General features: G+C 42.0%; 1 protein-coding gene across 3 annotated transcripts in view; it reads right to left on the bottom strand.

Moving 5' to 3' along the window:
* Positions 1-4,175: 4,175 nt before the first annotated feature.
* The window catches only part of rcor1 (REST corepressor 1), a 35,978-nt gene continuing 22,684 nt past the window's right edge, over positions 4,176-17,469 (bottom strand). Inside the window, exons 9-13 of one of the 3 annotated variants that reach the window (XM_075448629.1) lie at positions 14,177-14,326; positions 14,014-14,091; positions 13,723-13,780; positions 13,345-13,592; positions 4,176-4,663 (exon numbers count right to left, since the gene is read on the bottom strand). In XM_075448629.1, the coding sequence (XP_075304744.1) occupies positions 4,619-4,663; positions 13,345-13,592; positions 13,723-13,780; positions 14,014-14,091; positions 14,177-14,326 (579 nt within the window). In that variant the 3' untranslated portion in view covers positions 4,176-4,618. The remainder of the gene's footprint in view (positions 4,664-13,344; positions 13,593-13,722; positions 13,781-14,013; positions 14,092-14,176; positions 14,327-17,469) is intronic. The other 2 variants (XM_075448631.1, XM_075448630.1) reach the window with 2 other exon arrangements.

The raw sequence follows: 17,469 nt of genomic DNA, 5'->3' as shown, positions 1-17,469 counted from the left end.
TTATCGGCGTTAAATAATTAACAAGTTAACGCGATAATAACGAGTTAACTTGCCCAGCCCTAATTAAAACACAATTCTAAATGTTGATACTCAAAATCTAAGTTTTGGAATATTTGTCCTCTTGTTATACTCCTGTTTCCTACAATAATTAAACAAATCTTTGACAGAAGAAAAGTAAAAGCACATCAAGCTTGTTTTTGTCATTTTCTCCATATAGCTCATATATACAGTATCCACCATGGTTTATTGTACCTCATGGGGAGTACACAAAACTATCACTCTATGTGTTGGAAGTAAAGTCATATCAATGTGCAGGAACATTTTAAGGCAGATCAGTTGCCCATGTGACAAAGGACAAGGAAAGAGGGAATAAAGATGCTATTCTCTGCACCCCAATGCACCCCATAACCTGTAAATACAGAGCACATAGCTGCTGATTACAGCTGCTGATTTACTGCATTAAAGGGGTGATACAGGCACAATAAGCACAAACAATTAATACATTTTTTTTTAGTATTTGAAAATTAACAATGCCATTTATTCTGCTTTTATCAGTTTTGAAAATGGAGGATAGAAAGTTTGAGGACACTGAGAGAAGGAAAAGTGAGAACTGGGAGTGGACATGGCTTCACAGAGTCTGCCAGTCAGCATTCCAGGGAGACTGAAGACAACATCTACTGAAAACTTAAAAAGCAAACTAAATAATAACACACACAACTAGGCTCTTGTGATGGCAGTTAAAATGGGGGATCAAAGCCGAAAGAAAACCTTCTCAAAGACCAAATTAAGCCATTTGGCAGAAAAAGAGATGAAATGGAGCAATGGCACAAAAAAAGAAGGCGTTCAAATGTTGCGTTGCTGCTTGCAAACAAGTTTCAAACACCCTGCATGGATAACGTATGTTTTATTCAATTCAAATCCAGATGACAAGGGAAACTTTGGCTCAACACTTGGTCTCAGGGAACCTAAAAAGAACCAATATTTATGACTCTGTTAAAAGGTTTATAGATAGATGTCTTCACATTCAGTAAGTTAACTGTGTTTAATATTTAGGACCTAGACACTGACCTAAATAATCATGATTATAAACATGATTAAAAACAAATCAAAGTCAAAATGAAAACAAAAGGGTTAGAAGTATACAAAAGACAAACAAAAAAGGTAAATCTAGATTTTTTTTTTGCTGGACAGGCATCAGCAAAGCCAAAGCCCACAGTGCCTTTGGTTTTTTTGTTAGTTTTATTTGAAATGAGATTAAAGAAAGAGGGGGACTGAATAGAGAGGAAAGGAGAGTACCAGGTAACCAACAGCTGCATCTGTGGAGAGAAACGAAAGCAAACTGTGGCCATACACAGGATCGTCAGGAGCACCTGCAGAAATATAAATGTATAGAAGCACACAACAAACAGCCGGAGCAAGGGTATATTAAAGGATTAGGGGTCAGAGTGCAGAGAGCAAAGTCATTTTGAGGGGTGATAGGGAAGTTCTCTGACTGCAGCATTTTGGATCAATTGAAAGATCTTCAGCAAATTACTTAGACAGCTAAAATGGCATTGCAGTAGTCCAGCCTACAAGTGACAAATGCATGGACCAGTCTTTCAGCATCACTTTGGGACAAGATGCTCTTTTTTTTGTGATGTTACACAGAGAGCTAAGACAAATCCTGGTCCAAAATGCTTCCAAGGTTCTGCACAGTAGGACTAGAGGCTCAGACAATGCCACCGAGAATAACTAGATTGTTACAGTGGCTCTGTGGGGTTTTTAGGTAAAAAAATAATGACCTTGGTTTTACCTGAATTCAAAAGTAAGGAGTAACAGCAAATCCTGGTTTGTTTTACAGGTCTTTATGTCTATATGACAAGCCTGAAATTTTAGTTTCATCAAGTTGGTGTCATCAGCATAGCAATAGAAACTTATATCATGGCTTATATTATGTTTCCTGATCTGTAGAAGTCCATAGTCTCTAAATCCACAACATTTGATGAAATAACAGAAACAAAGTTCACATTGACAGTGGTTAATATAGATTTGCTAATTAACCATATTTGACATGTTAATGTTGCCTATATTTACTTATACATTTGGGAGAAACCTTTTAACTGCATGTTAATTTGATTCAGAGCTGCAAAGGATATATCATCTTATTGTATAAACATGGTACCCTTTAAATGCAGAAAACAAGTGATAAGATTCTTATCACTGCACCACCATCACATTGATAAAGCTTGATGCTAACTTCCGGAAATTATTGCGAGACTCCATGATCCACCATTGCTGTTAAAAAATAGTCCATTAGAGACAAGAGAGATGACAACACGCTCTACCACAATACTCTAGTAACAAACAGTTTGTCAACTTTGTAAAAAGGCAGCTTAGGCACCACATATTTGTGAATCAGGGTTGGATGTTAAACACTATTTGACTGCTTGCTTTTCAGTCATAGGCCTGTAAAAATCACTGACAAGTGAGCAAGAATTATGTTTATAAGAAGTTTAAAATAATTATTTCCTTGATTGCCATGGTAAGTGTGATATCATGGATAAAATGGATGGGCCTTTGAGAGCTGAAATATACAACAGGAACATGTTTTCCAGAGACCTGGCTGCAGGAACAACTCAAACACAGTTTTAAGTCATATATGTGGAGACAGAGACTGCAGACAGAGCAGTAACAGGAAAGGAGGAGGATCACAGAGCTGGTTAACAACAGATGCTGTAATCCTGGACCTGGCTGCAGGAACAGCTCTAACAGCTCTCTGCTCAGCTTTAAGACTATCCGGGCAGACAGAGACTGCAGACAGAGCGGTAACAGGAAAGGAGGATCACAGAGCTGGTTAACAACAGATGCTGTAATCCTGGACATGTCACTGAGAAGGAGCATCTCTGCACCCCAGATGTTGACCTGCTGGCTGTGAGCTTCTGTTAATGTTGTCTGAGTGTTACTGTGTTACCTGCTGACGCTGTGTGTGACATCATCAGCTAAATTGTTGCCAAGCCACAAAAACAACACCCCAAACCACTGATGATGTTCCGCACCTAACTTTCTATAAGTTTGTCAGCTGATTTCTATTCTGTTGTATTCTGTTATCCATCTATAACAATAGCATTTATTCAATAATAATTTGTACTGAAACAATATCATTTCTCTTTGGTGATTATTAAAGTATAATTGAATTTAAAGTAAATATCACTGAATGCAGCCAATTAATATCGTTTCAGTAAAGGGCTTCAGGAACTTATGGAGGCACAACATAAAATACCAACAATAAAGTTGTGCTCCATCACGCAAGAAAACAAAATACTACTAAAGGATAAGACCTCATTTACTGCAACCAAAGATGGATGAACATTTATGGCCATACACTTATATGACAGTCACATCATTTTAGACTTATTCAAACTTAAAAGTTTCATATTGTTTACTGAGGAGTTGAGTGGAGGAAAGCTATCCAGGTTGCAATAAGAATAGTTAGCACACTGGATGAGTTGAATACCTTCTTTGCAGTGGTTGTACCTGCTGCAATGCTGTGCATATAGTTCACAGGAGTTCAAAGTTGAAATACATTCAAAGAAATGCGTATTGATTTCAAATTTTTACAAATTTGATTCATATCAGTTAGTACTACTAAAGGTATGAGGACGGGGGTTAGACTAAAAGCACAGAGAAAGGAGAGCCTTCTCGAGGGACCCGGTCACACCATTACTCAAGACCAATTTAAAAGATTACAGGAAAGTCTGAAGCTATCCAATGGTAGAAGAATTCTTGAGAGGCTTTCGTAAAATAACTAAATGCTTAGTTTTCAAGCAACAACAGACTGTTTGAAAAAAAAAAAAAAAGAAAGACAAAAGCTAAAGCTGAAATCAGAGTAAAATCTTTTTGATTATGAATTCATGACAAATACGGTTCAAAAGTGGCCAAACAAAAATGAACTAAACTCAAGCAAACACTGAGGAGCAATTTTTCCTGAGCCTAACAAAACACAAAATGGCTCGGAGATTTCATTAATTATCTGTCCTAAAACAATGAATGTTACAAAAGAACAAAGATAAAACCATATTAAAGTTAATAAAGTTAAAATAAAGTTTTTAGATATAACATCTGTATCCATGGAAACCACCGCCTATTAGTTGAACATGACCTCAGAAGGAACAAAGAAATAGAGGCAACACACTGGACTGTTTTGACTGTATTGATGAACTTTGGTTTTATTGTGTTCTAAAAACATTCTAAAATCCTAAAAAAGAAAAAAAAAAAAAGACATCAGGATTTGACATACGCCCTAACCTGAGCTACATCATCCAATATGGCTGTTTAATCTCTCCACCTCAAAGCCCAAACAATTGCAGACAGAAAGTAAAACAATTAAAAAAGATAGATTTAAAGGACAGAATTTTGTGACAAAAAAACAGACTCCTTCCCCTTTGATTTACAGGTGAGATCTGATTCGTCCAGAAAGAGCAGTGACGACAGTTTATTTTGTGATTCAAACCTCATAATTGACCATCAGAAGCATAGCGGAGAAACTGGAATAAAATATAATAAAATCACAATGTAATAATGAAACAAATCCCTCAGGGCCAGGTTCTTAGGTCAGAGGCCAGTTGTCAGGGCTGTGGTCTCAGGATGCCAGAGGCTTTTCAGCATCCACCAGCGAGGATGGTTCCTGCAGGAGAAGGAAAACCATCATCAATAAACGCAACATGTTTAGGTTCAACTTTGACTAATAAGCATCATGATGTTGGTCAACTTTTTACAGGGATGTAGTGCCATGGGAACTTGTACTGAAAATGACCCTGGAGCAGATAAAGCCCGATTCGCACGGGATAAATATTACCTATGGATCACTGGTAATTCGCAACTACCCCCGCACCTCTGTATTTTTTTGTGGCGCATTCGGACGGGACAAGCAAAAGTCTGTAATTTACTCAAATCACAGACATCATGAGCGGATATTCCGTAATTGTCGTAACTTCCTGTTTTGCCCCGTTGTACCTGGTTGTTTGCGATTGCATTCACAAACACACACGTGTTCTTTCACACGGGACTTAAATTACCACAGGATGTCTGTGTTTTCGCCGAAACACAGTAGGTAATTCGCGGCGGAATTATTACCCCACAAATCTCGGACATGGCGCATTCGCACAGGACTAAGAAGTCAGACATTCTCCGCAATTATTCCGAATTACGGGGGGTCCATAGGTAATACAAGTCCCGTGCGAATCGGGCTTAAGCTATTAACATCTGTATTGCAATTTGAGATAATTGTAAACATTGTTGCATGGTCGTTATGTTCATCTTCACACAGCTAACAAAGCTAACAAAAATGTTACATTTTTCAACATTGTTTACTACTATTTATTAGAACTGACTGGCTTATTCGAGTTAGGGTCTTTTTTTCACGTTTCGTAGTTAAACATCGCCTTTGGGAAGAATTCTAACTTGTAGTTACTTCTTGTAGCAGTTAAGCGTGTTCCTATCTGTACACCCATTCTTCTTGCTTATAGCTCAGTGAGATTCTTAAGACTCTTGCAGTTATTCGTCTTTTGATGTCCATCTATGGATTTCTGGTGATATTTTGGTTTGTGGACTTTATGGGTCATGGCAAAACATGTAGTCACCCTAAAACATGACAACCCAGGGTTGAGATCAGTTGTAGTCTGACACACTTCTCTGCAGCTTCCCACCTGCTGCTACCCACCCAATCAATTAACACAAAAGGAGCAAATCCTCTTGTGCAAAAAGAAATTATTAAAACAAAAACTTTAACTGAACAAAAACATCAAACTATTAAATGTGGTTTGCTGAATATCAGCTCTCTCCTTTCTCTGTTAGTGAATGAGTTGATGTGTGATCATCATATTGATATATTTTGTCTTACAGAAACCTGGCTGCAGCAGGAGGATCATGTTAGCATCATGTTAGCATCATGTTAGCATTAATGAAGCAACTCCCTCTGACTGTTTAAATGTTCACGTTCCTGGAACCACAGGCAGAGGAGGAGGAGTGGCAGCTATCTTCAGATCAGGGTTACTAATCAGTCCCAGACCCAAGATTAGTTTGAGCTCTTTTGAATCTCTGATTCTCAGTTTTTCCCACGCAAAGTGGAAATCCCAGAAACCTCTTGTGTTTGTTGTTGTGTATCGTCCACCTGGCCCTTATTCTGAGTTTCTGTCTGAATTCTCAGAGTTTTTATCCCAGTTAGTGCTGAGTACAGATAAAGTCATTGTAGTGGGTGACTTTAATATTCATGTAGATGTTGAAAATGACAGCCTGAATATGAACTTTAATTCTATATTAGACTCTATTGGATTTTCTCAGAGTGTTCACAGACCGACTCACTGCCTTAATCACACCCTTGATCTTGTTCTGACTTATGGCATTGAGAGTGAACAGTTAACAGTGTTCCCTCATAACTCTGTCTTATCTGACCATTTTCTGATAACCTTTGAGTTTACATTACTTGACTATACAGTTTCTGAGAAGAAATTTACATATAGAAGGTGTCTATCAGAGGATGCTGTAACCAGATTTAAAGAATTAATTCCATCATCCTTTTCTTCACTGCCATGTGCAGATATGACAGAGGACGACTACCTAAACTTTACTCCAGCAGCACTTGACTCTCTTGTTGACAGCACTATAGTTTCAATGCGTACAGCACTGGACAATGTTGCCCCTCTGAAAAGGAAGGTAATCAGTCAGAAGAGGTTGGCTCCTTGGTATAATTCACAGCTGCGTGCTTTAAAGCAGACTGCAAGAAAGCTGGAGAGACAGTGGCGTTCCTCTAATTTAGAAAAGTCTCAATTAGTCTGGAAAGATAGTTTAATAACGTATAAGAAAGCCCTTCGTAAAGCTAGAACTGCTTATTATTCATCATTGATAGAAGAGAATAAGAACAATCCCAGGTTTCTCTTCAGCGCTGTAGCCAGTCTGACAAAGAGTCCGAGCTCTGCTGAGCCAGGTATTCCTTTAACTCTCAGCAGTGATGATTTCATGCACACACACGCTCACTCTCACTCCGAGGGACAATTTTTTAGAGACACCAGTTAACCTAACATGCATGTTTTTGGACAGTGGGAGGAAGCCGGAGTACCCAGAGAGAACTCACGCATACACAGGGAGAACATGCAGACTCCCCACAGAAAGGCCCAAATTCAAATCAATTCAGTTAAAAAAAAAATATTATTATTTGGGCAATTAAAGGCACATAGAGCAGCTGGAAATCACCTCCTACCCTAGTGGGAGACCTGGCACTGGGAGAAGGAGGCTAGCTTCTCTTAGTCAGGAGTGTAGGAGCTGGATGCAAGGCGTCGGCAGGATGCAAGGTGGAAATCACTCATTGTTGATCTGTACTTGGACTTGATGATTTTCATGTGCGAGAAAACAGACTCGCACAAATAAGTTGATCCAAAAAGAGCTGTCAGGTTCAAAGCACATCTTCTGAGACTGGGAAACTTCTCCTCCACCAGTAGTTTCCAGAACACTACATGCTCTCCAGGTTGAGCAGATGTTGATCTGGCTTTGATCTCAATGTCAGAATCTCATCCTCAGGAGCTGAGCTTTCCAGGTCCAAAAGTGATTCTATTTTGGCAGCAATGTCATCAACATCAATTCTTGCATCAAATGGATAACACATGTAGCTGGCTACAGGCTCGATGGATGCAAAGTCAGTAAAACGCCTCTCAAACTCTGACGAGATGCTCTGAACATTCTCCTCATAACGTGCACTGTCCAGCTGTGTCACACCTTTACCTCGACGTTGTAGTTCTGCTGCATGTGAGGGAAGCTGTGCAGGTTACCACGCTGCAGCCTGCTGGACATCAGCTGTAGCTTTTAAACTTGTTTACTGAACTCATCATGTTGACACATCTTTACCCTGCAGCTCTAAATTTAATTCATTGAGCTCGATCAGTGAGATCAGTGAGGAAAGATACGTCTAAAAGCCACTGGTGGTCCTCTAGCTTTGTATGGTAATCCACATGTTTTGAAAGCCTCAGGAAGTCCTTGATTTCAGGCTGCAGCTCCGTCAATCTGGCCAAAAATGTATCCCTGCTTAACCACCTAACATCCGTGTGAAGCAGCAGGTCTGTGTGCTCAGCATCATTCTCCTCCAAGTGAGCACGGAAAAGCCTTCTCTGCAGACTCCTGGCACCAACTGAACACATAATCTTCATTGTAATATCCATCCCTTCTTTCATGTTTAAAATCTTTCCACACAACACTTGCTGGTGAATTATACAATAATGATTCACTCTTAATAATTAAGGTTTTTCTGATTATTCTCATTCAAAGCCAGTGTGTTTGATTTGCAATGCAACGGTGGTGTTTGCAAAGAAAGGGAATCTGGAGCGGCATTTGAAAACCGTACACAGGAGCTACGAGAGAGATTTCCCCACAAAAATGCCTTTACGTGCCACAAAAGTGCAAGATTGGAAAGCACAGCTTGCAGCACGGCTTCACCAAACCGAAGACCCAGGGTAAGGCCGCAACTATGGCTTCCTATCGAGTCAGTATTGCAGGAGAGTTGCACTTCTTTAATGGCCTTCACGATCTCTGTTTTATTTTTAAAGTCGTCAAAAAGTCTATCCGCTGCCTTGAGAAAGGCTTCCTTCACAATTTCGCCGTCTTTGAATGGCTTCTTGTGTTTAGCAAGGATGTGACTACCACAAGGTGAGGGAATGGCTGTGGATGTGGAGGAGCAACTGAGGAAGGATATGGGCGCGTGAGTGCTTTTCCCTCCAATTTGACGAGTCGACTGATATGGTGGATGTGGCATAACTGTGTGTTTTCATCAGGATGGTTTTTGAAGACATGAGCACCAAGGGAGAGCTACTCACCATTTGGCCATTAAAAGGACACACCAGAGGTGAGGATGTTTTCAATGCCTTCATGGGATTTGTTAGCGAGACAAAATTGCCGCTCTTCAAGCTGATCTCCATCACAACTGATGGGGCGCCTGCTATGTTGGGCCGCACCAGTGGGTTCATTGCACTGTGCAAAGACGGTGAATCTTTCCCGGATTTCATGAATTATGTTAATTGTTAAATGTACTTTATTTATACAGCCCTTTACAGACAATCCTTACGGTGTAACCAAAGTGCTTTACAGCAGGTAATATATAAAGAGAATAATAAGTAAAAAAAACAATAAAAACAATAATCGATTTTGTTGTATTTTATTGCTTTCACTGTTCTTTTAACACATTGAATACCGGCGGTGTTTACGGAATTATGTCGAAGAATCCCAGCGTTCTAAACCATTTTTTGTACAGTCACAGCATATTATGTGATAGGGACACTGAAACATGTTATGGCTCGTTTGAAAGCTGAGACTTTAAACTCTTTGTGGGTCAAAACTGCGTGTCTCTAGGTGCCGCCATTAGCGAGCTATCCTTAGCTAAACCAAGGCGGGTATCCACCAAAATCAACAACAAACTGAGATATCGGCTTCCCTTTCCCTTCAAGCGTGATCGCAGCATGTTGCAAAGCTAAGCTAAGCTAACCTGTTCATAAGACGCCTCCTTAGACTTGTCGCGTGTCTTCTTCTCCTTCTTGTTGTTTGTTTATGTTACTTTACCGCCACCCTCTGGAAACCGACACGTGCGATTGGACAAAATACGGAAATGCACAACAATCAATGCAGCGTTATCAAAACTGTTCTTGAGTTGACGCAAAGCCATTGGCGTATTGATCAAAATGTCAAGATGATGACACCAGTTTTTGACTGCCATCTATGTCAGTTCTGTTCATCACATAATTACAAAAATCACACAGAATGTGCATTAGAATGTATAGATTCAGAATCCATAAAAAAACGTAAAAACGTATTTTTACCATTTGGGAGCAAACGCATGGGCAGTAAAAACGTAGTTTTACGTGACTTGGGAGTCAATGTGTTAAGATAAAATAAGATAAAAGTGTCATCATACTACTGGGTATTAAAAGCAATCCTAAACTAGAACGTCGTAGTCACGCAGCTCTGCCCACACGCACGATACCCTCTGCGTACGTACAAGCACATAATAACCCCAATGCGGAGGCGTTTCTGAAAATTTCTAGGGGGCCCAACTGAGCCGTTTTGCTCCGCCCACAAACGATACCCTTTACATACGTACGAGGTCGACAGGATGGACGTGTGTGCCAAGTTTCATGACTTTGCGATGATGATAAAGCTTTCAAACCACAAACGCCATCACACGTTTTTCACCACCTGGCCACGCCCACTCTGTCCAGAGTTTGGAAAAATTTCTCAAGATTTTTATTCCCCCATAGCTTAAGAGTAACCTGGCCAAGTTTGGAACTGTTACCATTATATCTGTAGGAGTAGTTTGATCAAATAAGAGGTGTGGGAAAAAAAGATGTTTCCAACCACCAGCAGGTGGCGCTATAGGTGGATGTCTCAATTATAATATGTACGCGTTCAGGCTGGGTCCAGCATTCACCGTATGAAGTTTGGGACAGATTGGATAATGTATGTGGGAGTTATAAGCAACTTAATTTTTTGTGGCGAGTGATGGCAAGTCATCAAACTTTGAGGCGTCGCCATGGCCACGCCCTTTAAGTTTTGAAAAAGTTTCGCCAAGTTTCATGACCTTGCAATGATGATAAGGCTTTCAAATCATGTCTTAAGAGTAACCTGGCCAAGTTTGAAGTCTGTAGCATTAAATCTGTAGGACAAGTTCGATCATATGCAAGGCATGGAATCGGTCAAAAATGGCACAAAAACGCACTTTCCATCTAAAATGGCCGCCTTCCTGTGGATGTGTGACCATGGCGGCAAGAGACTTTTTCGTGCGTCTGGGCATGATGAATGAGTGTCTCGAATATTGTAGTCCCACGTGAAACTAACCCCAATGCAAGGGCCATTTTGAAATTTTCTAGGGGGTGCCACTGAGCCATTTTGCTCCGCCCACACACGATACCCTTTACATACGTACGAGGTCGACAGGGTGGACGTGTGTGCCAAGTTTCATGACCTTGCAATGATGATAAGGCTTTCAAATCACAAACGCCATCACACGATTTTCACCGCCCAGCCACGCCCACACCGTTCAGAGTGAAACTAATCCCAATGCGGGGACCATTTTTAAGCATCGTAGGGGGCGCTACAGAGTCAATGAGCGACTCCCAAAAATATAAAGTTTAGATTCTTTCATCTCATCGACTGGCAGGTGGTGCTTGCAAAATTTCAACAGTTTTCGAGTACCTTTTGCAAAGAATAAGAAAGAAAGAAAGAAAGAAAGAAAGAAAGAAAGAAAGAAAGAAAGAAAGAAAGAAAGAAAGAAAGAAAGAAAGAAAGAAAGAAAGAAAGAAAGAAAGAAAGAAAGAAAGAAAGAAAGAAAGAAAGAAAGAAAGAAAGAAAGAAAGAAAGAAGAACCTTACAGATACAATAGGGTCCTTGCAGTTTCACTGCTCGGTCCCTAATAAGTAGGTTTTTAGCCTAGATTTGAAGAGGCCCAGGTCAGAAATAAGACGCAGCTGGACGGGGGGCTTATTCCAGAGCCTGGGGGCAGCTTTGGGAAAAGGCTCGGTCACCCCAGGGTTTGTATTCTGACCTGGGCACTTCCAGCAGAAACTGATCTGTTGACCTCAGCTCTACCAGGACTGTTAAAAGCTCAGATAAATACGATGGGGCGAGGCCGTTAAGAGCTTTAAAAACAAACATTAACAGTTTAAAATCAATTCTATAAAAGACAGGAAGCCAATGGAGGGAGTTAAGAACAGGAGTGATGTGCACACGTCTGTTGGTGTTGGTTAAAAGACGGGCAGCAGCGTTCTGCACCAGCTGAAGGCGGCTGAGAGAAGACTGGGAGACGCCGACATAAAGTGCATTGCAATAGTCTAACCTTGAACTTATTAGGGCATGGATGGCTTTCTCAAGGTCATGACGACTTAAAAACATTTTAACTTTGGCCAGGGGACGCAACTGGAAGAAACTAGTCCTGACAACATTGTTAATTTGTTTGTCCAACCTCAGATCAAAGGTCACTCCCAGATTTCCGACGGTTGAACTAAGCTTTGAAGACGAGGTGCCAAAGCCAGCCGTCATAGTGTCCCCAAACACAATGCATTCAGTTTTGTCATCATTTAAATGAAGAAAATTTTGGGACAACCATTGCTTAATATCAGCAATACAATTAAACAAAGAACATTGTGCACTGTTACTATTTGGCTTCAATGGTAGATAAATGTGTAAATCGTCTGCATAACAGTGGAAAGAAAGATTGTGCCTGGCTATAATTGACCCAAGTGGTAGCATGTACAATGAGAAGAGGATAGGGCCAAGAATAGATCCGTGAGGGACTCCACAGCAGAGAGGAGCACTGGAAGAGGAAAGGTCACCAACCATAACGGAGAAGGTTCTACTGGACAAGTAAGACGCAAACCACTTCAATGCAGAGCCAACATAATTACTGAGATGTGACAGGAGGACTGCATGGTCCACCGTGTCAAAGGTTGAACTAAGACAACAGGGCACTTGGCATCCACAGACAGAGCAATATCGTTGTGCACCTTTAACAGTGCAGACTCAGTGCTGTGACGAGACCTGAACCCAGATTGGAATTTCTCAAAAACAGAGTTATCCTCAAGAAACGACTGTAACTGTATAAAAACAACTTTTTCTGAAACCTTAGGAACAAACTCTGGTCCATTTCACACCATACCAAACAGCTGGTGTGAAAGTGGCCTTAGTTTGCACTTCTTTACCTGTTCTACTTTAATACTAAGGACTGTGTCCTTTAGTATTTAATGTGTTCACGAGAGTTTCTGCTTTAATGTTGTACTGCATTTGCAAGTTGCTCTGAATAAAATGACTTCTAAATGAATAAATGTAGATGAGTACAGGCTTGACACTAGTTAGTCTGAAAGCTACAAGCCTCTGTATATTCAAGTTTTGGGGACAAGATAGCCCTGAGAGCCCAGAGAGCCCTTCATCAAAAGACAGAACCAAAATATGCCCACATTACAGCCAAATTAATTATGAATAGATATCCTGATGGATCATACTGTGAAGTGATGGAAACAATCAGCACCCGAAAATGAGCTGAAATACTTCAACGTGCCTGTAAATGAGTGAAAAACATTGGATTTAACATTGTTCCAAAACTACGTCAGCAGCTGCTGTCCTGCAGAGAGGAAAGGCTAGCACCATCCACTTAGTGGTACATCACTGCGTATCGTCTTGAATGTCCCAGCTACTTTCATATGTTACACGAAGCTGGCCGATGTTTACATCTACCCCTGCCCACATACCTCAGGGACAGAGCTGTACAGGTGTAGAGACCCCACCCCCACATACACCTTTATTCCCTGACTTGTAGTGAGTGCGAGAACTCCTCCTCACCTCTTTTCTCTGCTTAGAAGCAGCCTCATCATCCTCAGCAGCACACACCTCCATCTTTTCCTCCATCTTGTCCTCTTCTCCTCCCCTGACTCCTGCCTCCATTCCATGTTCTGCTTCCCACTCCTGAAGAACTTCGTCCAAGTTAAACCTCCGCCTGTAGTTCACAAGGAAGTTCTTCACTTGGACCACCGACTTGTTTCCAATCACATCAGAAATCGCCTGGAAGTCCCTCCCATACTTTCTGATGGCTGTGTAGGAATAAACAAGGGAGGGAGAGTCACTGACCAATCACAGATTTGGAGGTTTTATTAAAATTAATTAAGGTTTCACTCCTCAAAGGGTGTCAGGTCACCTGGTTATAGGTAGTTCAGGTGTTACCTTGTACAGCAAGCAGCTGCTCTTCTGTGGTCCAGCGATTGTTGTACTTTTGATTCATCTGAAAGAAAAGCAGCAACACAGCCATTTCAGAGAAACATCTACGATCCCCATCAGCAACATCAACCTGCCATGAACATAACAAAGGCAACCAGCACCACCAACAGGCAGCAGTGCCCACACAGAGCTCCGTCTCCATTCAGGTGACCGACACCAGTCATTTCAGGCTGGATCTTTGCAGTGTGTGCTGCTTTCCTGCAAGTTGCAATGTCGCTGCTTTGTTACCACGGTTACCTCAGCTTGCCTAAACTCCTCGACCCCTGGGCAAAGTTTGTCCTTCAGAGCACTGTTTGTCTGTTTGATGGTCTGAATCTGAAGCAGAGAAAGGTAGACAGGTGAGCAGACACGTAGACTTCTCTCCATGGAGACCTGCTGACAGTCCAAAAGAAATACAGACCTGTCTCTTGATGGAGACCAGCTGACAGTCCAGCTGTCTGATGAATCCCTGAGCAGACGAAGACGATAATGAAACAACGTCCTGCTGATTCAAAAACATTCCTCTGGGAGGACGCTTCTTCATTCGCTGAGACGCTTTACTCCCCGTCTGCTGGTACACAGAGACACACGCAAGTATACACGTTACTACTACCCGTCTGTGAGAGATGGGCACAGACCGACAGTCTTACAACCAAGTCAAGTGTCACAGATGCAGGTGCAGTGAGTCGGACCCGTCCAGGCACCTGTTCCATACAGCAAGGATTCATCTCCAACACTTGACTTGAAGAAACGTAACAAATCTCTAAGGGTTCCAGTTGTTAAAGTTAAGTTCACACAATCAGACTTTTTCAAATCAGGTGCACGTAGTCAAGCTTACATCTTGTGCACACTATTCTTACACAGCTGGACCAGGGGCTTTGCTAAGCCTGGGCGTTACTGCCTTGAATGTTCTGTGATCAACCTCAGATCACAGAACATAAACAAATTTGTCTTCCATATGAGCATTAAACTCCCAGAAGTAGTAACATGTTTGCTCAAACCCAGGCAGGATACATTGTTTTTTGTGTAAGCACTATCTTCTTCACGCACCCGCGCCTTGCGTGTGGATTGTGCGGAGAAAACATGCACTTGCACCAGGCTGGTAAATGCTGGCATCCAGTGGTAGTGGGGATGTGCTGCAGATGGCGAGGAGGTGCAGCCAAGGCTAGAGAAGTGCTTCAGCTGCAAGCTCAGAGATCAGATGGACAAACTTGTCATCAAACTTTTAACTTGTCATGTAAACATGTTTAGTGAATTCCATGCCTTCATGTGCACTGTAGACATTAGATCCACTCTAACATATCTCCAGGACAGAATCTCCTGTAAGTGTGGAGAAAGGCTTCAGCCACATGAGGCCGAGCTTTGTCCTGCATCAGAAGGAACCCAGGGCCCACTGCACCAGCATGTGGTCTCACACTGGGTCTGAGGACCTCATCCCAGTGCCTATGGCAGTCAGGGTACCTCTGGCTAGCACATGGAGGGCTGTGCGGCCCTCCAAAGAAATGCCTCCCCACACCATCACTGACCCCCATCACCGATGGTGTTCTCTGGCAAATCCCAATCTCCCTGCATGATGTTGGGCTGTGAGCAGAAGCCCCACCTGTGGACGTCGGACCCTCATACCCCCCTCATGGAGTCTGTTTCTGACAGTTTGAGCAGAAACATGCATGTTAGTGGCAGCTGGAGGTCATTCTGCAGGCAGCGCTCCTCCTGTTCCTCCTTCCACAAAGGAGGAGGTAGCTGTCCTGCTGCTGGGTTGTTGCCCTCCTACGGCCCCTCCACGTCTCCTGGTGTACCGGCCTGTCTCCAGGTGTACCGGCCTGTCTCCTGGGGTACCGGCCTGTCTCCTGGGGTACCGGCCTGTCTCCTGGGGTACCGGCCTGTCTCCTGGGGTACCGGCCTGTCTCCTGGGGTACCGGCCTGTCTCCTGGGGTACCGGCCTGTCTCCTGGTCTTGCTAACTGCCTCTGGTTTCCACCTGCTGTCTGTTCCCTTTGCACAGCAGCAGGTGTTTGATCCACAGTCAGTGCTGCTGCCTAACTGGACAGGTTGGTTTCACAGAAGAGGGATTGACCTGGAGTTACATTGTGTTGTTTAGGTGTTCCCTTTAATTTTTGAGCAGTGAACATAGATTTAAGACCTAAAAGCATCAACTAGTTTAAAATATATACAGATTTATGAATAGCTTCCACAAAATGTTTTCAGTTGTTCACATGGCAGCAGGTGAATCTTCTATTCAAAGATAGTCCAGCACCTAACATATAGATCATCAACAAAACAAACAAATAAAAATCTGTATAAACATGTCTGCACTAGATTACAAAGTAAACACATTAGGAATAGTGAAATACATCAGCATCCCAATTTGAGAACAGATTAATCAAAAAGTCAGAAATAATAGTTATAAGATAAATCATCAAATCTGAATACGTAGGTATCAAAATTGCTGGGTTGACCTGGATAACTCCAAACCTGCTGCCCAGACCCCCTAAGGGCTCGTCCCGCCATACAGCATTTTCTCTTTTTTAAAAAGCATTTTTTCCACAACATCATCATCTTTATTATTCATTCATTATTGTTGTTTGTTTTCTATTATCTATTCGTCAGTCCTCGACATAGTTTTCTTACCATGAGAACCAAATGAAGGATGCTTGCCCTCAATCTGTCAGTAAATTAGCTTGTTACAACTAAGTCTTGTAGCCCTAGTGCCAGAAGGTGATCAGTGCATGAGGCAATCCTTTAGGAAAAAGCAATGTAGTGAACATGTTTTTTAACATCTTACCAGATGAGTGTTCAGATCAACCACTGCTACCACTGTACTTAATTAATGCTTGGCTGATTTTTGTCCAATTTCTTCTAAGAAACTCCTTCATTCCTTTAAGGTGGGCATTGGTGGAGGTGTCCAGGTTGCTGCTGAGGTTGGTGGAGGTGGTAAACTGAAGCTGTTGAGCGGTGTCGTGGGGGATGGTTTCAGGACTGTCCCTTTGTCTATAAGCAACTGTATAACTCATTCAGGTCGTTGGCTAGGCGTTGGTCGTTTAAGGAGTGGGGGGCTTCAGACTCGTAGTTGGTGATCAGCTTGAGCCCTTACAGCACTTTGCTGAGCCAGACAGAAGCAGAGTCGTTGGCTGAGAACTGCTGTTGGAGATTCCCAGAGTACAGATGACGAGTGCACCGTTGACCAAAATTTCCAGTGTAGGGAGAAGAAAAGTAGGAAATAAATCCTCTGCTGATGTTACCCTGATGTTTATCTGGTGAAAGAGTTCCAGGTACCGTCGCAAAAAACAGGTGAACATAACAAAGTAAAACAACGCACACCAACAAACCGATACAGCCGCCCTCAGTGCCATCTTGGATAGAAGCAGGACATTTATTTGACAGTCTTGCTTTGGCTGTGTAGAATCTGTGCAAAACTTTCTTCACAGATTATAATGGCAGAACAGGGCCAAAGAGCATTTTCTGACATTTTATATTTGCTGCATTTGTCTGTGTGCCAATGAAATTTTAACTTTGTGAGTTCAGGGTCCAGTTCATATCAGTTAACATTTACACCCTTAGCATTCCTGGGGGTGCTTTTTGATACGTTTGTGTTCTTTTTTCTTTTCCCACCAGCATAGGTGGGAAAAGTGGAAGCAAACACTTTCAACTTAAGCGAACAATTCATGTAACGTTATGTTGCAACAGCCAATCAGCATTGAGATTATTTCTATGTCAC

Source organism: Odontesthes bonariensis, chromosome 17, assembly GCF_027942865.1.
Source record: "Odontesthes bonariensis isolate fOdoBon6 chromosome 17, fOdoBon6.hap1, whole genome shotgun sequence".
Lineage (NCBI taxonomy): Eukaryota > Metazoa > Chordata > Actinopteri > Atheriniformes > Atherinopsidae > Odontesthes > Odontesthes bonariensis.
This window is presented reverse-complemented; position numbering and strand designations above follow the sequence as displayed.